The sequence below is a fragment of the Rhodnius prolixus genome, unplaced genomic scaffold (genome assembly GCF_049639745.1).
Source record: "Rhodnius prolixus isolate KJV_2025 unplaced genomic scaffold, Rpr scaffold_10, whole genome shotgun sequence".
NCBI classification, from domain to species: domain Eukaryota; kingdom Metazoa; phylum Arthropoda; class Insecta; order Hemiptera; family Reduviidae; genus Rhodnius; species Rhodnius prolixus.
The window spans coordinates 24,837,297-24,860,065 of record NW_027411615.1 but is presented as its reverse complement, the minus strand read 5'-3'; the positions used below and the strand labels follow the sequence as shown (position 1 = coordinate 24,860,065).

The 22,769-nt window shown below is 30.9% G+C and overlaps 2 protein-coding genes across 9 annotated transcripts in view; one reads left to right on the top strand and one right to left on the bottom strand.

The window, feature by feature from the left end:
* Positions 1 to 102: 102 nt before the first annotated feature.
* Positions 103 to 11,225, bottom strand: LOC141456853 (galectin-8-like). 4 transcript variants are annotated; one of them, XM_074133191.1, is made up of 9 exons: positions 10,824 to 11,225; positions 10,453 to 10,541; positions 9,743 to 9,968; positions 9,431 to 9,607; positions 7,610 to 7,698; positions 5,051 to 5,270; positions 4,114 to 4,284; positions 617 to 920; positions 103 to 538 (listed from the first exon to the last, which is right to left on the bottom strand). In XM_074133191.1, exons 1-9 carry the CDS (start codon positions 10,926 to 10,928, stop codon positions 393 to 395), a joined length of 1,527 nt encoding a protein of 508 aa, XP_073989292.1. In that variant the 5' UTR covers positions 10,929 to 11,225; the 3' UTR covers positions 103 to 392. The 4 variants fall into 4 exon arrangements, with proteins under 4 accessions (XP_073989292.1, XP_073989294.1, XP_073989293.1 ...); XM_074133193.1 differs by having other exon boundaries at positions 9,743 to 9,864; positions 10,824 to 11,215; XM_074133192.1 differs by lacking the exon at positions 10,824 to 11,225 and adding an exon at positions 10,618 to 10,769.
* Positions 11,226 to 11,245: 20 nt separating this feature from the next.
* LOC141456851 (transmembrane protein 87A) overlaps positions 11,246 to 22,769 on the top strand; it is a 21,406-nt gene continuing 9,882 nt past the window's right edge. For all 5 annotated transcript variants that reach the window (XM_074133187.1, XM_074133186.1, XM_074133185.1 and 2 more), the window contains exons 1-14: positions 11,246 to 11,570; positions 11,651 to 11,711; positions 11,921 to 12,012; positions 13,865 to 13,969; positions 14,246 to 14,386; positions 15,286 to 15,444; positions 15,545 to 15,828; positions 16,693 to 16,911; positions 17,027 to 17,147; positions 17,793 to 17,896; positions 18,319 to 18,398; positions 19,454 to 19,524; positions 20,920 to 20,972; positions 22,674 to 22,701. In XM_074133187.1, the coding sequence (XP_073989288.1) occupies positions 11,472 to 11,570; positions 11,651 to 11,711; positions 11,921 to 12,012; positions 13,865 to 13,969; positions 14,246 to 14,386; positions 15,286 to 15,444; positions 15,545 to 15,828; positions 16,693 to 16,911; positions 17,027 to 17,147; positions 17,793 to 17,896; positions 18,319 to 18,398; positions 19,454 to 19,524; positions 20,920 to 20,972; positions 22,674 to 22,701 (1,617 nt within the window). In that variant the 5' untranslated portion in view covers positions 11,246 to 11,471. The remainder of the gene's footprint in view (positions 11,571 to 11,650; positions 11,712 to 11,920; positions 12,013 to 13,864; positions 13,970 to 14,245; positions 14,387 to 15,285; positions 15,445 to 15,544; positions 15,829 to 16,692; positions 16,912 to 17,026; positions 17,148 to 17,792; positions 17,897 to 18,318; positions 18,399 to 19,453; positions 19,525 to 20,919; positions 20,973 to 22,673; positions 22,702 to 22,769) is intronic.

Genomic DNA, 22,769 nt, shown 5'->3' with positions numbered 1-22,769 from the left:
TTTAAGGCGATAAATTTTTTGGAGCTTATATTTCTTTCATACTTCCAATTGTTGATCTCTTGTCCAATTGGTGGAAAAGGTACTCAAAATAAATAGTAACAATTTCATTATGATTATTTATTATGCACTTATGTGTATAAATGAAATAAAAATTTAAAATTATTTTCATCGGAAAAAGATGACAATTATATTCAACAAAATATATGAATATATTATATTATTTGGTATTTAAAATGAGTTATATATTTGTATTAGTAATAAATTTCTATGTTGAATATACCTCAACATATTCATATTCAGTCTTTTTTGGGGGGATTAAATAATAATGTTCCATAAGCTTCTTTAAAAATATTCTTCGTTTATAGTGAAGGTAAAACCATCTTCGAAAGTGGTTATATTCTCGATACTTGAATACTAAATATCTTTACATCTCCCTGGATATACAAATAATTTATAATGCTTGGATCCGTTTTGTGCACAAAGAATGGTAGCACAGTAGAATAAGGTTTCACTGGAGCTTTTATTACAGTTGAATAACCTACAAAGCATAACAATTTTAAATTTAATATAATAATAATCTAACAAAGACAAATGTTATTTAAAAAATCATCATTACCTTCTTTTTTAACATAAATAGTAATTTTGAAATTATAATTTGGGCGAAGTAAGGAACCAAATACACTTTCTTCGTCCCATTGGCCACTTATCCAACTATTGACGACCGTAGAATTAGTTGTCTCTGGTTGCCATCTAAGAGAGATATGATATGGAATGATTGGATGTGGAATAGCAGTGGTAGCATTTTGTAGATTGATGTGAAATTCATGTGGAAGTAATGGTACTCGACCGTCAATCTCTATTATCGTGTCCATTGTTAAAGGTTTGCTTAATGAATGTATTATTGGCTGAGAGAATTGCTCCTAAATAGCAAAAAGTAAAAAAGAAGAGTTAAAACAAAAACAGTCTATTTTTGGCTTAAGCATAAGTGATCATTCTTGAAGAAAATATCCTATATCAGAACAATATAAGTAAGCTTAGCTATTGTTCTTAACTTAAAGTTAATATGAAGCAATGCACGATACAACAAAATCATTTAGTCATTGAATCTGTTTTTCATTTTTTTCATTGAATATCAATAACAGACCAAGTTAATGCGATCAAAACATACAGTTAAATTCATTAATTTGAGAGTTTTATACAAATATATCTCATGTATGTATACAGGGTGAACCAGTAAGTAATGTCCATAGGCTTTGTGTGTATACTAAAGTGGAGTTCAGTGACGTATTGGCCGTCCAATGACGTAATAAAATATTTCCTAACATTTTCTCAAATATTTCAGAGAGATCAGAAGTAAATGTTTAAAGTAACCTTTGACTTCTTTATTTTAAGACAGCCTACTTTAAAATCGACTACTGGTCCATCTAAAAGAGTTTTTAATGAATTAAACAACTTGATAACTAACAGTCGAGCGCTCGTGAACACGTTTTCTTGCAAAACAAACGTAATTTCTCACACGAAGATAAAAGGAATCCTGGAAAATGATATACCGTTAGAAAGCCCATTAAACAAGGAAACTTTTAACAAAAGTGTCAGCACCTAGGTCTGATAATGATCACGTAAGGGCCTAATGAGTTTTCTTAAAAATTTCGATTACTTTTATTTTTCCAGTATTCGGAGAAAGATTGAGGCTGTTTGGAGAATAACTTATGCTTCGAAATGGTGTCAATTTTTAGAAAATTTATCTGTCTTTCTAACCGTGTCATCAGAATCGAATTCGGACTAAAACTTACTGAGTAAAAATATTTTTATTGCAAAAAAAGTAATGTTTTAGAAAAAAAGTGACGTCACTCAAGAACAGTGGAAAATATGAAGTTGGCCAATACGTCATTGAACTCCACTTTAAATGTACTACACACAGTAGGCCTGTGGACATTACTTACTTACTGGTTCACCCTGTATATAGTCTCAAGGAATAATTTAATTTTAACTTATAATTATCGGATAATATTATTTACTAAATGACTATTAAATATTTATTAAATGATTATTTGTAAAAAAAAGTACTAGAAGCTGTGTCTGTTTGAGGAAAGTAAATGGCGAATATCCAGGGATGAATTCTTTGAGTGGACCTGGATATACAATTGACCAGTTACTCACAGTGTTAAATGGTAGTGAACAAGTTTGCTGCAAGAAGATTAGAGGATTGTGAAGACAAGTTTTGGTGTAATTAGGTGTAACGAATTAAAACTCTAAATTAAATGAAATGTAGAGGTCTTTACGAATGCTTAGTTAACAACGCGTGAAGTTGTAGTTGGAAGTGTTGGGCTTTGTAAGTCAATCATCTATATATACTGAATAGCAGAGAAGGGGAAGCTAGAAGATTTACATGAAGTACCTCCACAAATATATAGGACAGTTAAAGGATTAGGAAGTACCTGTCAGTTAAATAAGATCTAATAACCAGTTAAAAAGTGCCGTTAGAACGCTAGGCCTTTCACAGAAGACCTCCATGCCACACTCAGTCAAAGGTCTGCGGAATATCCAAGAATATCTCAGCACAGAAATAACTTAAGCCATAGAGATATGACAAAAACATCTGCAACGCGATAGACCTGCACGCTGGACTGTCGAATGTAATCTGCATTACCCAAATTGATAATTAGAAACAATTATTCAATCAAGAAAGTTATCATTCTAAGGTGTAGCATTTCCAAAGAGTGGAATAACAAGTTGTTTTTAAAATGCTTTGTTAATGGTCGAGGGAAAAATTATTGCTTCCCTTAGTAGTTGTCAAAGAATATAGTTGTAGATCATGATCACAACTCTTTTTATTAGTAAAGGCCAGTTCGATTTGTGTGGGAGTAAATGGTTTTAGGTGAAAGTTCTACGTAGTGTGATTTCAGTGTCATAAAGATGGATGAAAGCTGATTCGCTTACAGGGCAGCTTTTGCCCAGTAAAGAGACCGAAAAGGAAAGAATGTAAATTGAAATTTGAGAATTTGTTTCGCAGCAGTCCAATGGAGTAGCGACAGCAGTGAACGATTTTGTGCATTCAGCGTGCTGGCTGTCTTAGTACTTACGATAGTTCGTCGTTGAAATCTAAATAAATTTCAGAAGAGTTCCTAAGAGTGAAAGTTAGTGATAGTAATACAATAAATATTGGAAGAAATTGGTGCCGTCAACAAGATATTTAAACAATAACTCCAAGTTTTACAATTAAATTGAATAAACATTTGCTGTCAGTCTGTAGCAGCGAGATGGTGTCAAATTTGAAAAAACTAAGCTTTTATCGGAAATAACCCTGACAACAAAATTATGTTTTTAGGCTAAGTGCAAAGTCCATGTCCCCTACCACCACAATAAATAAAAACTAAAAAAGGAAATAACTTAAACTTAGAATTTCGAAATGTGCTAATACTTTGTCCAACAAATGTAAGTGGCAAAATTGATTGTACACACATTTCAATTTTTTCAACTTTTCAAACTACGGATATTCATAATCCCTTATTTTCTAATAAAAATTTTTTTCCCAAAATATTACTTTTTGGATGGTGCAACCATAAGCCTCTAACGAGACACGTTACAGTAAACTACGATTCGGTCAACTATATAATATAGCAACATTAAAGCACTAATAAAGTGCCAAGTTTAAAAAAAAAATCTGTAACTGAGGTAAGATTTTACAGATCAGATTTCTGAAATTTGGGACATTTCCTGTAAAAGGCAAGTATGGATTAAATAAACTTCATCCCAATGTTTAAATACGTATGCTTACAAATTTTAACAAAAATAAATATCTAAAGATACTACACCTCAAAAAAATTTGAACAAAATAGTAATAAAGGCTCCTACAAAATATGTTTTACATAATGTTTCCTAAATTTTTATAACTTTTAGACCATTCGAAAAAATATGCCTTTAGGGGAAGGGGGAGATATATGTGACATATATTCATCCCCAAAAGTAAACTAATATTATTTGGCCTCTCTTCATACTCAGGAATAATTTTTAGTTGCACAATAATACTAATATTTCTTTATTTATTTAACTAAGATCGATTTTTAATTCTTAAGAAAATTTAGAACACGAAAAACGTAGATAACAGGTTACCTCCAGCTGATTCAGGTCGGGATACAAAGTTTCTTTTTTTGTAGGGTAAGTATCTTTTCTACAAAGATCTATTCTTTTCAATGCAACATCTCCACGTACTTCAAAGGATTCTACTGCTGATGGTGGAAATCTATGCTGATAACTGCAAAAATGTACTCCATTCACGCTTATCTACGATAAAACATACAAGTATTACATGAATAAATAAAAATAAAAACTATCAATTTTATGAAATAATTATATTTCTTAAGATTTAAAGTGTATCCATGCAGTGCTCATACAGGCTGCACTTATTAAGACAAATTTGTAAAATTCTTCCTCATTTAAAAAAAATAAATAAAAAAAATCAAATTAATTATTGGAAGGTTTTATGAAGTTCCACTACAAGGACCGATGGTCTCTCGCCAGGTCTTCTTCAATGCACTTGGTAACACATTCTTCCAGTTAAGAGATCAGAATGATGTTTGGGAAGGTTATAAAAAAACCTTTCAGTCGCCAATGAAATTAAAATTTGATCCAGGACAAAAAGAAGAACTTAATCTTTAAAAATGTGCCTACTGCTGGCTGTAATGTTGTTCTAGACCTCTCTTCCTTGTAAACTTGAAACATATCCTTTGTAAAGGAAATCTGGTTTTAAAATATGAAGATCTGCTGAGTACTTTGTTAAAAGGTCTCGTTGCCGATAGGCTTCTAAAGTCGCGAAAACAATTGCCTAAAGTGGTTTTTATTACCGTTGCTGCCCCATGTAAATAAACGTGTGAAAACATGCCACTAGTATAGAAGAAAAACTAAATTTACTTACTATTTTATCCTAGTTTATTCAGATCGGTTAGTTGCAAAGCATTATTGTTGAGAAATGAATGAAAGGTAAGCAACAGAGCCAACATTGATTTTCTTGATTAATAAAAAAAAAATACGTCATTTTAAAAGCACAAACCATGTAATCGCTTGCAGTCACAAAAATTTCCAAAATAAATGTCTGACCCCTCATAAAAGGATTACGTTGAATAGCATGAGATTCCTCAAGTCCCCATTGTTCATGTAAGTAACTATTTCTAGCAACATAATTTTGGGTAAGACGTGGATTCAAATGGAAGATAATATTTTTATGTGACCTTGTACACTTATCGCAAGCACCGCAAAAATCCACCACAAATCTGAAAAATAAAATAAAGTGCAATAAATTTTAAATTAATGAAATAAAAATTTTTCTCGATAAAATGCTATATTAATCTATCAAACTTATTGAAAAAAAGATGGATTTACCTCACTTTCTCTTACTGCAAAAAAGAATTTTTGCAATAATTTTTAGATTTTTAAATCGACTGATACTCTTGAGTAACCAAAGAGAACCATCATAAAGGTTTCGTGCAAATTAAGTCAATCAGAGGCACGCCTTAGTCTAGTAAAGAATATTTTAAAAGATTTTCTGACAGGTGATTGGCAATGCTAGATTTTATCCTTCTTTAAACATAATTCCAATTTTTTTTTTTTTTTGTGTGTGTAACTGACTTTGGATTTCCATCCATGTGAGAGTTTGGTTTAAGTTCTAGAGGTATTGGTGTTGATGGTAGTGTGTTCTGTGACTAAAACTTTCAATCTGGAAGTTTTGTGTTCTATGTGACTAAAACTTTCAATCTGGAAGTTTACATAAGTGCTAAAACTAAAACTAAAGAGGTAAAGATCCTGCCAAAAGATATAAATCTTGTGTAGATCTTTTTGCGGACAAAAAATCAGCCTATTTAGAATTACAGAAGCCTAATAAATAGATAAAATATCTAGTTGTTATTTATTAACATAAAATTAGCACAAATTCTTTACTATGCACTTGCTAGCCATGTCAAAAATCTATTGCGTTTACCGCCAGATTTGTTATGTTCCAGGTCTCTTCAATGAGATCATCTAAAAACTTGCTTTCAACCAATTTTCATTGATTGCTTAATTAATTTCTAGGACTTCCATTTTGGAAGTTAGCTTTGCTGCCCCATTGATGTGTTATGGAATTACTTTTTCTTTGTATGATTTGTAAATATTAGTTTCACCAAAGTTTGAAAGTTTTTTTTAAAAAACTATCTCCGACTAAGTCACCTAAGCAGCAATTCATTAAGCAAATCAAGGGAATGCCTGCATCAAGCAAGAGAATCTATCTAGTTCACATTCTTAATTATCATGTACTTTTTCATTTTAATTTTTGTATTAAAAAATGATGTCCATTTTTTAGGTTTTTTCTGACCAAACATTTTCTAGTCTAGAGTACCATCGTTTGAGTACCAAATGTACTAACACTTATAAATTTTGACTAATCTGTATTAACTTATTCTCAAGATGCTTTGTTAAATTATAAGCTGATGTTATTTAAATCTATCAAAGATTATACTTAATACAGTGCAAATATCACACCACCACTAGCTTCTTTTATAAAGCTCTTTTCAAGTTTCAAATACAAGTTAGTTCAAATGCAAAAGTTAACCGATCGTTAAATCGGTATTTAAAAAATACAACGAATCAATTTCTAAAATCAGTGCGGATTACACTTTAAAGCTCTCAAAGACGGACAGTTAGCGACCTTTGCCTTGAGGAAAGGTGGTTTATCCTTTTCCTAATTGATTCCTTGACGCCTCTGTGAATTACTATTTATCAAAAGGGCAATGGATACTGAATTTTAAAGTTCCTCCAGGAAATAATGCCTGAAGAGAAATGCGTAGAACTTGGATTTATCACACTTAAAGACACACTATAACTCACTCAGACTATTAGCAAGCTGCCCTGCGCACTTATTACAAGAAGTATACTTAAAATTTACACAAAAGAAAGCCGACACAGAACTTCTACTTCTTTGATCATTTTGAATTTGCAGCCCTTACGTTTAGATGCCTACATGTGATTAGGACAGTCTGTATACAACTTCTGAAATGGGTTTGAATTAGTCACTTCTTTACTGAGCTTAGTGCTCTTGCGTATTACTGCTCTCTACAACAAAAACTCTTAAACTGATTGAACAGAATCAGCAGGAGTAACTAATAATTCTAGAGGACTAGTACCTCATACACACGGTACTATTCAATTTAGAATACTCAAGTATTGATTTTTTTTTTTTTTTATACTTCCGTCCCATCGACATGTTGTAAGCAAGGTTCATAACTGTCATACTGAAAATCCAAATTAAGGACCACGAAATTAATCCTAAATTATTTATTTTTTTTTTATGGAAACATTAATAGTTGCAATTACTATTACGTCACATCACTTGTAAGGAACTCGATGCACGTAATATTAAGGGCTAACAAGAGTTGTACAATGCCTCATTCCTCAACACATTATTGTAGAAATATTGCAGTAAGAGAAAGATTGCAACTTTAAACAAAGATTATTGCACAGGTAAAAAATTAATTTCAGGAGCTTATTTATGGTAATGTAAACAGTAATAACATTTAACTATTTTAGGACATCATTACATAAATCATAATTCATTAAAAAAAAAAAATTGTCTACCCACCTGTCGGCAAATTCCAATATTGTCCCAGTAATTGTTAAATCCCATTTTTCCATGATAGGGTATTTCAACTCGTGATAAAATGGAAATAGCTAGTAATAAAAAAAATGTATAAATAAGAGAGTCTAATTATTATTATTTTTTCAACAAAAGCGGGAACAATTTTATACCTAGAATAACCTTACTAAAGATATTGTTGAAAATGCACTGTGGATAAATCAGGAATTGGATTTATCGAAGCGTTCTTTTACACTGACAGTTCCCGGCTTTTATCATAATCTGGTTGTTAAGGTTTGGGAAGGCAATTACTTCCAAAAACTGTGCGAATTTGTGAGCCAGTCTCTGACTCTTGAAAAAAAAAAATGAAAAATTCATAAAAATGAACTTAAGCATAGAAATACGGTTTTTACAAAAGAATGGTCACTTTAAAATAGTGAATAAATTAGCACGTTGTAACCCATCACGTTACAATGTAGTCCCTCAAGATGCTAAAGAGACATTATGACAGAAAGGCGAACATCGAAAAAGAAACAAAAAATAATAGAGTCACAAAATTTAGGATATTTAAAGCGTTGCAAATTAAGTTTAAAAAACGGAAAAGTGCAAGCAAACAGTCAGTTTTTATTCCATCTGTTCTTGTAACCAATAAAAGTATAAATAGTAAAAATATTGTGGAAGCATGGCGGTTTATCAACTATACAAAATCATAGTATGTGAAAATATGGAATAAAAATTTTCTAATTAACAGATGACACGACAGGGTTTAGCTCCATACGAGTTAACAATCACATCTATTAAATTGATTACGAAGGAAAAATAGGAAACTCCCTACGGGAAATATTCTTGTTACTTAATTACACAAAGTTGGAGAAGAATCGGATGCCAGGGAGAGAGCTCTATTACGTACTGATGGAGAAAATAACTATTACAATGTAAGGCCTAATATCGTTGGATGGACCAAGCTGATAGGGTGGTTCGGACTGGAGGATCACTGGACTCTGGAAGGTAACAGCGCATGAAGAAGAATTACAAAGGGGCTTTGGGAACAAATCATAGCAACTCTAAGCAAAAATAATTCATAAATTTATTGACAATCATAAGTTATAAAAAATAATTGAGAAAGACGAGTTATCAAGTCCTACACCTATTGGGTGTTTTCTTATAGGACATTACATTGCTTTTTATAAGGTCTAATCAAAAACTAGTAACTAGAACTCTTACTACAACGGTATGGCTGAAATATCTATATACGAATTCTTAATGCAGAGCAGTATAAAGGTTTCAATCCGTCATGAATTGCTGGAGTCTTTTCATCCCAATCGTTAACGGATTCACATCCACTTTAGAGAGTGATCAAAAAAATTGTGATGTGAAATTGAAGCTTTTCTCAAATAATTGGAGGAAACATTAATTTTTAGGTTCTTTAGTCAAATAGTAATAAAGAAAATTTATTTATTTTTTTTAATCGAATTTCTTAGCCGAAACATTGGAACCAAGAGCAGTTCTTGAAGACATTCGTAAGGATTAGATTTTGTGAAAGTGGACTAAGCAAACGGAGAAAATCAAGTAGAAATATTGTAAATTAGGTCATTATGAAAATTTAAAATAAATACTTTGGAGATTATAGAAAGATTGTGGAGTGCAAAGTGAAGAGTAGAGAAGTAAAGAACATAATTGATCTGTTACTAAGGGTAAAGTAAAAGAAGTAAATATTACATGACCAAAAAATAGCTGCGGAAGATTTCAGCTGTAAATATACATCCAAAGGTTAGAAATACGTATAACGCAGAAAGCAAACAAAAGTTCATACCAAAAAAAACTAACCATCTTATTGTGAGGATCATCTACTAACAGTAGAGTTCTTTCAGTAGACGGGTACATTTCTCTTTTTGATAGTTCTAGCTTAAGAAGTTGAACATCTCCATTTATATGAATTGAATCTACGCTCGAAGGTTGAATTCGGTGAACGAAACTGCAAAAATGAACTCCATTTACACTCACCTAAATAAGAGATAGGAAACATTAAAAATTAAATTGTTTCCAGTTTTATCTAAATTAATGTTTCTTGTTCAAAACAGTAGTAGCAAAATTTTGGGTAATATAATATATTAAATCTTTATAAGAATCTAAACTTACCAAATATTCTGATTTCATAACATAAATTTCCATTATGAACATTTGTCCCCTTTTAAATGGGTTCTTTTTTGTAGCATGCACTTCTTCCTGGCCCCACTCTCCATTAAAGTAGCTGTTTCTCACTACACAATTTTGTTCAAATCGAGGATTAAAATGAAACACTATCTCTTCGGTTTTTTTGTTATTGAATTTATCGTATATATGAGTAGATAGATCAAGTGAAAATCTAAAAAAAAAAATGGGCACAATAATACCAAAACCCTAAAAATACAAGGAAAACAATTGGTCACCAAAAAAGATTTCAATGAACATTTCTTCAAAAGCTTCTCATTTTTAATATTTAATATTTCTAATTCAACGTGTCTTAAAAAATGTGTACACAAGTTGCATTACAACATTCCGTAATGTGTGGAAACTTGATAATCTATAGTCCTTAGATTGATTAGTGAGCAAAAAATTTTGTATCCAATTCTCACTTTATTAAGATAATCTTTAGAGTGGTAGGTAATTTGGAAATCAATCGCGATAGAACTAAGAAGCGATAACAGCAAGTGCTTCTATTTGTCAGAGACAAAAAATAATCCATTTTATTTTGGAGATATGTTAAGGTCTACCAAATTAAGATCGAAAAATGTAATAACTAAAATTAATGTGATTTTATGAACAATTAATACCTAAACTAAATTCTAATCAACTTTAGCCTTTCTCACCTTTGAGCAACAGGAGGTATAAATCCATTTACTAAAATACTGCTTTTAATCATAAGAGGATTATTCAACTTGTGATAATAAGGCACTTTCTGCAAAGTAAATAAATACATAAATAGTTATAATTAATCAAATTAAAAATAAATATTAAATAAAACTTTTTCTAACTGCAAGGCGTCTTTGAAGCGATTTTTCTTTGATATGTACTTCATCTAGTTTGAAAGGACTTTTCATAACTATCGAAACTCTTTTTGAGAGAACTTAAATGTCTAGGAGAATTTTCACTTTCTAACATCTGTTTTATCTGTTAACTTTGGTTTCTGTTTATGTTATTTTTTAATAAAACTGTAAGTTAGGTAAAAGAAGGAACATACCGAATCACTAATGTAGTAGGCTTCACTGTCAGTGGGAAAACTGTACTCAATTGCTTCACAAGCTAGATCAAATTCAGTATTATCTCCTTTTAAAACTGGAAACATAGTTTTTTAAAAAATACTGAACAGGGAAAGTTAACAGTTAGAAATAGAAATATATTTGCTTGCAGCACATAGACTGGTACACACACTTCTAAACTTAAAGTACTAAATTAGTTTTTTGTTTTGCGAATATAGGTACCAGGATGTTTGACACGGAAATAAAAAATAATGAAAATGAATTCAGCCGATTGCACTCATAATGTTGACCGAAATACATCAGGTCGATTGCATTATCTTATCTAGTAGTATTTTATTAGGATATTTAACCCCTACAGGCAGTAGAACCGTTCTGCTAACCCGCACTAATCAAACCTTCCTTATGGTTAACGATGTTGATGTCGATGTGTCGGGCAGTGCGATAAACAAGTTCTTCCTTTAGTTTCGCATTGTTTGTAGATTACCAAAACTTTTTTTTTTATTTTCTTTATGTGTATGCAATGTTTCCTTCAAATTATTTAAAGTTAAATGTTCTTAAGGTATTTGTTGTCGCTTCATGAAGTATAGGGAATATACGTTTACCTATTCATCGCTAAAATACAGGACAAAATGAATGGTGTTTTCATTTGGTTATTAATAGTTAATCTACCCATTAAATTACTGTTTGCCTTTCCGGAACAAGGAAAATGGGATTTCACCTTTGATAAGGTAAGAGTATGAGTGACTGTTCTCAAAGTTTGCTTTAATATGTTAACTTAATTTATCAGTTTACGATTCTTAATTTTTAGTACACTTCGGAGAAAACAGTGGTCAAAAGTCTGTTTAAAGAATCTCAGATTTATATTCAAAGTAAGTAAAATTTTAATTTCAACCCATAAAAATCAAATTTATTTATTTTCAGCAAATTACATTTGACTAAAAGTTAATCTCAGTGAATAAAAATTGAAAAGAATTTTCTGAATTATATTACATATAAGTTATTTCTTTTTGACATGTATTTTCAGTTTAACTTCATGATACTAGCCTAAATTATGTTCTGATCTTTTGAATTATTTCAGTTATTTGTGAGAGCCAAGATAATGCAAAAGTAAAAATTAATTGGTCAGTACGTGAATCTGCTTGTTGGCAGGATTATCCACGTTATGGACAGGTAAATAAATGAGTTATAAAAAAAATCCTAGGTTTTAAACTTCACAATGTGATCATTAATTCACCAAATTATTTTGTTATTTTTATAATTATTGTTGATTACATAAACATCAAGTACACTCGTCATATTTACACAATAGTTACATTTTCTAATTATTAGCAGTCTAATGTGCTTTGTTTTCTTCATTAGGTCGGTTTCGAATTTCATCTACTACAAAGATTAGTGTAGCAGTATGAGTAATTGAAAAGTGTAGAGGGAATAGGCTTTTAACAGTATGATTAGTGTATTTAATGGGTTGTTCTTAAAAATATATTTGAAATGGAGCACTCTTGAAAATTGAGAGAACCAGGCTGGTTTTCATGCAGGTTATCAGGTTTGAATCAAATTTTCTCACAAAACTCAGCTTCCAGAAAATAGAAGAGCGGCAAAGTTCTTGTGAAATTCATCGGTTTACAAAAATCTAACGATATTTGTCTTTGAGTAAAACTCAGGGTATAAAGAGAAGCAGGTTGTTAGAAATTACTTAAGGTATAGTTTGTTATTCACCTATCCACTAGACACTTTTATAAAAGACCACGTTTTCAACGTAGAAAGTATCTACGAGACCTAAACTTTGAGAGTATTGGAAGTAATTGAGAGAATGTAGAACATGGTTCAGAAAAGGGCCTTCTGAAAAAAGCTTAAGACTTTTATGGGGTTGTGGCCTGCAATTTTTTATTTTTCATTTGGATTTAGAGGAAAAAAAATTGTTGGATGCAAAACAATATTTGTTTTCCCTTGATATATGTAAACTAAAATGGTATAAGCATGTATGTGAAGTGCATTAATAGTGAGAGATGAGGTAAGAAAATCATCAACTCTTGAGGGAGCTTGGAAATAAAACAAAAAAAAACTTCTTTACACTTTCGGTCACAATTATTTCATTGTTTCAAACTTCAAGTAAAAGTGAAATTTTCTTTTTAAAACAACTAATCTCTGAGTATGGATGAAAGTAAAAAAGGGGTCATTAGGTATTAAATCAAGCGTGCTCTGTATTAATATCTTCTTTGATATTTGCCAGCATTTCAATTTTTATCAAATATTGATCTTAATATCATTTTTTTCAAAATAATAAATGAAAAATAGGTGATCTTTTAATATTGGCATCTTTGATATCAGCATTGATTTATATCGCTAACATCGGCACACCACGTATTCAATTTTTATCTAAAAATATTATCAATTATTATTGTGTTTTGATTTAGATGAAAAATAGAAAAGTTATTTGCAGTGTTTCCAAAAAAACAGAGGGCTATTATAATTCATTTATTAATTTACTCTTACTTTTTTTGACATTTACTATAAAAGTCCAAACTGATACTGAGTGCGAGGCGCCACGGTAGCCGAGCGGTTAGAGGCGAGACCTGCGAAGCTAATATGTATTGTGGTACTGGGTTCGATTCCCGGTCTTAGGCCTTGGATTTTATTTAATGGTTAATAAAAAAGAAGTTTACAGTAAAGTATGTTTGCTAGTCGCCTCCGGCCACGACACCTAATTGGTAGTTGGACGTTAAGCCCCGCCTGAAAAAGTAGGCGATTACTTTACTTACTTTACTGAGTGCAGCGTTGATTCATAACGGCTAGAAATTTAGTTTTATTTCAAATAATATTAATATAAAGTTCTCTTGGAAAAAACTGTAGGTAGTAAGGATTCCATTTCGATTTGTTATATCATTTATTCTTTTCGTGGTAATCCCAAAAGAACATAAGTTTCAAAATATGTTTATGACTATCCTGTTTTCCATTTTTTTTTGCAATTCGAAGTAATTAGATTTTGCAAATTTAACAATGTTTTGTTTTTATTGTTTATCAGTCCTCTGACTACGACGGTTTCTCAGAAGATTTTGATAATAGTACCATATATATTGTTAGAGAACGTGATAACATCGAATATAATTGTGCGGGCATCATTCATTTGGTAAGTTATTTCTGTGTAACTTTTTTGTTATATTATTTTCATAACTGCTTTAAAATTTACTAAATAAGTTAAACATAAAAATATCAATTCTGTTAAATTATAGTTTTCAAGCGCTGTGCTTAAAAATTAAAAAAATAACAGTTTAGTTGCAAAACACAGTTTTAACTAGTTAAATATGCCAGTGAAATTTTGTTGATTATGAAAACAGATCACATCCGTTAAAACTGATTTTGCATCTTATTTGTATCCATTACTATTTAATTAACATTTTTACAGAAAGAAATGCGTTTAAAGGAGGAACGTGATATTTCGCCAAAAGAAGAAGTTAAAGAATCTAACACAGGAAAAATCGATATCTCGCAACAAACGAAAGAAAATCATGATTCAGCTAAACAGATTTTAAATGTACCACATACGGTGAGTAAAATTTATGCACCAAAAAAAAAAAATGTTGAGATAAAGTATAAGACATAGTGATAAAAGAATGTCATTGTGCTAACAAGAACTCTGTGTATATATTTATGTTGAAATCTCCTTATTCAAAACATTCAGTTTAAAAAGTTAAGTTTAAGAATTGTTCAAACGACATTAGGTACATAAATCAGCAGATACCTAACTTGTTATTCATACTTTTTTAGTATCCAGAATCCAGTTTCAATTAAATTGAATTTTATTTCTTCAGCATAGTGCACATTTATTGTAAGAATGACTTTGTCCTTCAAAAATTTATTCCACATTCACATCCGCAAAATGTGAAACTATAAAAGCTCACCTAAATCTGTTGAATTGATGGTTTATTTAAAACAATTATTTAGGTGGATTGAAGGTTCAGGATTTGCAAACTATTGAAAGCATTTATTGACCTTACAAAACTGGTTTTCTCTTTGATTTGCAACAATGCGTTCGCGATCGTTACCTGGGAAAACTCATACGTGTTCGAAGTTCGAAGAGGTGTCTCACTGGGCAGCCCACACTCACTAAATGTTTTGATTTCTCGATAGACTATCTGTACTTCGCGAATCTAAATGAAACACCATTTGTTAGGCTTGCGAGGAGGGGCTTTTAATGGAGTCAATGCAAATGGCAGAAAATGGGCGCCTCCCATAATTTTCAAGATACTACATACATTTAATAATTCTATGAGAAGGAATTACTTACCAACTTAGATGGGCAAACGCCATTTATCTAAATGTCCCAAACATTAGATTTTGCCAGCAACAGAAGTTAGATTTGCTTATCGATTTCTTTCCGCATTTTTATTCCGCCTGTCTTTTTAAACTTTATTATATTCCTGAAACTTTTTCTTCATGTTTCAGGTATCCAAACATCCTGTATTCAAAATAACTAAGGATGGTTTTTATATATTATACATTCAGATTCTAGAAGTTCATAATAAAGACTTTAAAGCTAAAGTGCACATTGAAATGAAAGGAAAAGATGGTTATTTATCTGCTGCAAACTGGCCCTTATTACCTGTAAGTTTTAAACGTCAGTTGTAAAGTTCTACACAGTAAAAACTACTTTGTATTTATTTATTTTTTGTAATAAGTTTTTTATTTAATTTATTGTTTATAGTTTTATGGTGCCATGTGTTTAGTATATGTACTTCTTGGACTTACGTGGCTAATAGTTTCATTTCTGCAATGGCGCGATCTTTTAAGAATACAGTTCTGGATTGGAGGTGTAATATTTTTAGGAATGCTTGAAATGGCTACGTTTTATGCAGAGTATTCTAGTTTCAATGCCACTGGTGAATCGATGAAAAGTGCAGTATTACTCGCTGAATTTGTCTCTTGTGGCAAGCGGACCCTTGCTAGAATGCTTGTAATTATAGTGAGCTTAGGATTTGGAATTGTCAAGTATGTATCAACACTTCAGCACTGTTTTTAATTTTTATTAATTTAAGAATTGACCTTACTTAATCCTGCATGAGGAAATTATGTTTCGAAGTTCGGTCGTTCACTACTTTACAGATTGGATGAATATTTCAAGTTCCTCCTACTTCATTAATATTGTTTAACACAAGTTGAACTCTAAGTGAGGCGGAAGAAAAAATGTCTGAAGAACCCGTTAAATAATATATGACATAAGGAAATGAATATCCAGAATACTTTAATATTTTTAGTGCTGAATAAGTGCGCGGTATGTTTTGCTTAATTACGTTTAATTCGTGCTTATCGGTCAAACCATATCTTGTCAGGATTGTTTCCTTCATTATTTTTTCAATGTACTCCAATAGTCGCTAAGATATTTTAAATAATATCTTTCATTAACCTACATTCTTTCGTAAATTTTCTTTATCTGTCTGATTTTTTTTTGTGTAGAAGAAGTTTTTCAAATTGAAACGTGGTATATTTCACACAACGAAGTTAGCTTGTGATATTTAGAATATTAACAAATGCATAATAATATGTAGAACACAAAACAATTGTTCATTATTTCCGGAAAAAAATCTTCTTCCGTTCACTTTTGGCGGGTTTCTCTCGTCATCGTCCTAGGTCAAGCAACGTAATCATCATCATCATGATACCTGAGAATATAATAGAGAAGTGTCTATGTAACTTTGTCTGCGCTGCCCTCTTAACTCATGTAAACCATCACAAAGAAGCTTAGTGTGAAAAACTATTTTAATAAATAAGTGCCCACTACATGGAAGACTGATCATTTATTTATTGTCGCCAGCTTTCTTCTGTGCCTGTTTTACTGATAAAATTAATCTTTAGGCCAAGACTGGGACCTATGCTACACCGCGTTGTTGGAGTGGGAATATTATATTTTGTACTGGCAGTCGCTGAATCTTATATGAGAGTTGTAAGACCGAAAAATGATCCAACCAATCAATTTGTTATTGCAACTGTGCCTCTGGCAGTTTTGGACTCTGCAATATGTTGGTGGATTTTCATTAGTTTGGCCCAAACCACTAGAACTTTAAGACTGAGAAGGTACGTAATAATATTTATGTAAATTTTTTATTCTGCGTAAATTACGCAGATTGATGAGTGTATTTTAATTTGTATTTATTTAATTTATACCTCATAACTTTACATTACTTTTCAGAAATTTGGTGAAGTTAAGCCTTTATCGACACTTTACTAACATTTTAATTTTTGCTGTGGTTGCCTCAGTAATATTTATGCTGTATTCTATTAAAGCCCATCATTTGACCATCTGTTTTACGGTGAGTTAAAAAATCATATTCAAGTTGAAATTAAAATATTATTAAATTCTATTTGATTGTTGATTCCTGTACTAATAGATTCTATTTAAAGTTTTAATCTATAAATTCTTATAACGGACTCAACCACAATTATAATAAATTCATTTTTGATAATTTTTTAATTTTTGGTTCCGGATTAAAAATAAAAGCATTTTCAGTTTTCCTATACGTTTGGGAACTAATCCCTCCTCTCACCCTCCTTAATGAATTTATCAACACAAAATATGAATTACATAGCTTAATGAACGCTTAGTTTCATTTATTAAGTGGTTTAATTTTTGCATATACAAATAACTAAAACGCAATTACAGAAATGTTGTAAGTAGTCTTTACTAACTTTTATTTATATAAAAAAATATGTGCCTCTTCTATTTTGTAAATGTTGTAAAAATTACTATTCTTTTAAAAAATGATTATTTTTATTTTATTTAAAAAAAGTTTATTTGGTCATTAATACCCTCCTAAGATCAATGCTTTTTTAATATTCAAAAATTATTAACCTAAAATGTAAATTACTTATTTCAAATCGTAACTCAGAAATTTGACAAAAAATTTCTTTTCAAGAGTAATGAAGGATTTTTAGTATATTGCTTCTTTTGAATGTAGGATTGGAAAGAACTGTGGGTAGACGATGCTTATTGGAGACTTCTATTTACAGTAATACTTATAGTGATTATGATATTGTGGAGGCCAACTAATAATAATCAAAGGTATTTTTTCATTACTCTTATTTCTATAAAGTGTCTTTGATTTTATTCGTCGCAGTACGCATATTTATTGTATCCGTGGCCGTTTTCGTACTGTCATTCAACATCAGAGTTAGATTAATCAGTTTGGTGGTGTATTCGAAGTTTCCGTCTCACATTATACTTGCTGACTTAGCTGAGACAATCAACAAAGTTACAAGTGTGTACATTATCTTATCACTTTATGTCAACTACTATGATGTGAGACGGGAACATAAATGAAGTCGAATTCTCTACACCAAACTGATTTATGTAACTCTGCTGTTGGACGTAAGTACGAAAATAGTCAACACATACGCGTATGACTGTTAAAATCAGCGATATTATCCAGCACTGCGTACCTAACCACATTTTCATTTTACAACATTGTTTTGTTGTTCTTACAGATATGCATTTTCGCCGCTTCTTGATAATCCCGAAGATGACGATGACGATGAAGAAGAACAGTTTGTAAATGATGCTTACGGTTCGTAAAAATGGTTTAGTTTACATTATTTTTATCTTAAATATGCTTTGTTTGTGGTGTTCTTTGATTTGCTGGCAGATTTTACTAGATGGAAAGTTTTCAACATGATTCTATTTAGCTCATAAGACAAAATGAATTTAATTCAGTATCAAGAACTCCTCTGAGAAATCGTTAGTACTGCCTCAAAGAGTTTTCTAGCCCGCCTAAATTTTGCTTTACAGTAATTCCTAATTAGCAATCAGAGGTTTATCTCGGGATTTGAATTAACGCTTGTAATTTTCAATCGTACTTCACAAACGTTTTCCTTATAAATTTTTCGCTCTTTATGGTTTTTATTATGTCTAATATATTTTTTAAAAAACAATGCATTGATATATATTTTAATGACTCGTTCTTTTCTACGCTTAAACCAGTAGCTAGTGCCGCCTCCTTTAAACTTCAGCTGCCTAAGTTTTTTTAAAGCTCATTGTTCGGTGATAGACTGCATTGTATGTAACAAAAGAACTTGTTCAGAGGTCAGAAGAGCACTAGAAAAAGTTCCGGTCAAAAATGATCTCAGATGCTGTCGCGACTATTTTTTTTTTTTTTTTTCAATGATTATTAAGGTAAACGTTGATCAATACAAAAAACAAACGCAAACGTATGAAAAACAAATCTCAATTGTATCTCACCTATTTGTTTATTCACTATTTCTTTTCTATTAAAACATTATTTGAAATTTTAATTCCCAGCTGATATCTTTACTTTATGTCAGAGCGTCCTCATGTAGAACAGAAACAAATACGTAGCCACTAATTGCCTGAAAATCAGATAATTAAAGGTACATTTTGGACCTTAATTGCTACGGAATTTTTCTTTCGAAAGAGTGATTCGTGGTTGTTCCATTCTTTACTGAGAAATAGTGGATTTTAATATTAGCGGAAAATGTTGGATGACCTAGTAGTATTTTTAAGCATTTCTTTTCTTAATATTAGCGAAAAATGTTGGCTAACCTAGCATTTATTTATTATATGTATTATTTTCAATTTAATATGATTTGGTATTTAATTTTTTAGGTGTTAAAATGAGAGGTCAAGGAACTGGCTCAGCTTCGCCTAAACTTAAATCAAATTCTACTAATAATCCAGTAAGTATATATGTAATAAGATATAAGTACATTAACGTTTGAGTTATATTATTGAATTAGTTTGTATTACTATACTAATTATTTGTATTTTTCATCTCTAGACGACTTAGTAATTTATTCTTTGTTGCTTCTTCCCAGATAAACATTGCGGTCAAATAAATTTTTCGATACTTTTCATGAAAATCAAATAATAATTTCATTTCATAATCTGAGTCCGAAAATGTACTTAGAAAATTCCGTCTCTCTCTCTCTCTCTCTCTCCCTCTCCCTCCTCTCGATTTTACAATAGCTTTTGAATCTGTTAGAAACCCCTTTTCAAAAACTAAATTCCTTGGGATTCTCTGTCACAACTTTGAAGTTATTTAAATTATATTTAACTAACAGAAAACAATCACTTATCCCTCAGGAAGGTGACTCTATTTCATGGGAATCAGATTGCTCAACGATTCCTCAGGGATCTGTTTTGGGACCTCTTTTATTCTCCATTTACATAAACAACATTCCTTCCTCTATTAAGCATTGTAAGACTTCATGTAGATTTATTTACACTCTCTCCTATCTGAATTAGAACAGGATGTAACAAAAATTAATTTTGATGTGTGTTAATGGATCCGTGGGCCAAACAAATTAAAATTTTGATTAATGTTTCCTAAACCAAATCCATGATAGTTGGGAGTGCTTGAAATGTCATCAAAAGGAAGATATTGATTCCGTTTTGAAAATTAATAATTATAATAAATAATAATAATAAGTAAAATAGTAGTAAGTAATAATAATAATAATAATAATAATAATAATTTTAGTAATAATTAATAAGGGAAGTGGTTAGCTCTGCTGTTAGGGTGTTGGATTTCCACGCGGAGGTCCTGGGTTCGAATCCAGCTGCAGACTCTTAGATTTTTTTTCTTCTTAGGAGCTTTTTACAGCTCACTGTCTGCAAAGTGAGAACACTGTCCGGAGGCCGGCAGTGCACTAAAAAAAGGCTCCAGCCGCCAATAACCTCAGATGTTGACGCGCCTTAAATCATAAAAAATAATAATAATAGTAAATAATAATAATAATAATAATAATAGTAAATAATAATAATAATAATAATAGTAAATAATAATAATAATAGTAAATAATAATAATAATAGTAAATAATAATAATAATAGTAAATAATAATAATAGTAAATAATAATAATAATAATAGTAAATAATAATAATAATAGTAAATAATAATAATAATAGTAAATAATAATAATAATAATAGTAAATAATAATAATAATAATAGTAAATAATAATAATAATAGTAAATAATAATAATAATAATAGTAAATAATAATAATAATAGTAAATAATAAAAATAATTTCTTTCCTTACATTTGTTGTATCACTCCATTAATTATTACAGGACGAAGATTTGAGGTGGGTGGAAGAAAATATACCTGCTTCTTTGGCAGATACGTAAGTTTATATTTATTTAATTTAAACTAGCTAGAATGTTCTCTCTCACGTACTCTCTCCTTTATTGGCCTTATGTTCCACGTGAAGTAGCCAATTTTTATTGGTTTTTCTTTTATTAGTGGGAGGTGAATCTGTAATATGCAGTTTTAAAATAATTTTCAGTATGAATGTGTGAATGAATGTTTATTGTATATTAATTTTATTAGTCTTTATATAGTTATATATGTAAGTCTGGGAGGAAGTCTCATGGTACTATTCTATTTTCTGATATTGAGTGAGCCATAGTTTTACTGTATGGAGGAGTAGAATTTTCCTTTGAAGGTTTCAGAATTCGAGTAAATTTCAACCACTTCAGATTCTTTAATGGAAGTTTTTTATATCTGAGGTCGTTGGTGACTCTATTGATGTTTCTTTAAGAAAGGTGGCGAGTTTTGCGCCTTTTATCGCCTTCTCATTTCCATCCTATTCGCAGTGTGCTCTCATCCATACCAGATCCACAATTCTACTATTAGAATTTATTTTCTGTAGCAGTTCTAACGTGTCCAAAATATAAAAAAGAAGGGTTATCATTGGATTGTTTTAATTTCTTGAAGCGCTCATACTGTCAGTGTTAAAGGTTAACTGACAAGATGTGAAATGAGTTTTCTGTATAAACATTTCTTAATGAGACTAATGTAATTTTGAAGAAAATACTTTTTCTTTATTTTCTTTAGTGCTTTAAATGATTCAGTTACAAACTATTAAAATAAACTAAATTATGAATTAGGAGAAATGGATTATTTCAGTGGTGCACTTAACTCCTCACATAGGTACCCAAGTTCGACAGCAGCTGCTCGTACTTATATTTTCTCTTCATTCGAGCCTATTGCAGCTTTATCTTATAGCATATCAGGAGGCCGGCAGTTTACTGAAAAAGCTCCTGACGCCGAAGATATCAGATGTAGACGCGCCATAAATCAAAATAACAATAATAGTGAATTAGGCGTTAACGATAAAAGTTTTTCCAAAATTCCAAGAATAAGAGTTATAAGGGAAGGGATTAGCTATGAGGTTAGCATACTGGACTCCCACGCGGAGGTCCCGGGTTCGAATCCAGCTGCTGACCCTTAGATTTTCTCTTCCTAGGAGCTTCTTACAGCTCACTGTCCGGTGATGGACAGTGTAACGAGAGAACACTGTCCGGAGGCCGGCAGTGCACTGGAAAAAGCTCCGGGCGCCAATAACCTTAGATGTTGATGCGCCTTAAATAAATAAAAAAAAATTAAAAAAAAAAATAAGAGTTATAAATAATAATAATAATAGTAAATAATAATAATAATAATAATAATAATAATAATAATAAGAGTATAAGAGTTATTCTTTTAGTGAAATGGGTTAAATTAACAATTGGGGGGGAATTAGAAATATATCAGACCTAGCTAACCCTCTAAATTCGTGTCATAATTGGGATATTTTTAGCCTGGTAAGCATTCCTTTCAGGGTGCTCTATTCACACAGAACATTTTTTTTTTTTTTTTTTTATCCCTTGATTGTAAGTGGAAAATATATTTGGTAATCTGGGAAGGGTATGCTTAAGTCTGCAAGCTGACTGCAGTTGAGCTAACATACTGAAAATCTAATATTGTAATCACTGTTTATCACGATTATCTTTAGGACGAGTTTATTCCGTAATATTAATCTTATATTTATCTTTTCTTCCAGCGCATTGCCTATTTTAGACTCAGATGAGGTGAGTTTTATTATTTCTTTGAAATTAATTTATTTTAATTAAATTTTTTCAAGGGTTGCTGCGATTGA

What these genes read in the sequence shown, in the direction of transcription:
- LOC141456853 (XM_074133191.1), bottom strand. Translation starts at nt 10,928, where the DNA reads ATGTTTCCAGTTTTAAAAGGAGATAATACTGAATTTGATCTAGCTTGT. An exon ending in CCTACTACATTAGTGATTCG is followed by an intron (nt 10,542 to 10,823) that starts GTATGTTCCTTC and finishes TTTACTTTGCAG; the next exon opens with AAAGTGCCTTATTATCACAA. An exon ending in ATATTGGAATTTGCCGACAG is followed by an intron (nt 5,271 to 7,609) that starts GTGGGTAGACAA and finishes TTTATTTTTCAG; the next exon opens with ATTTGTGGTGGATTTTTGCG.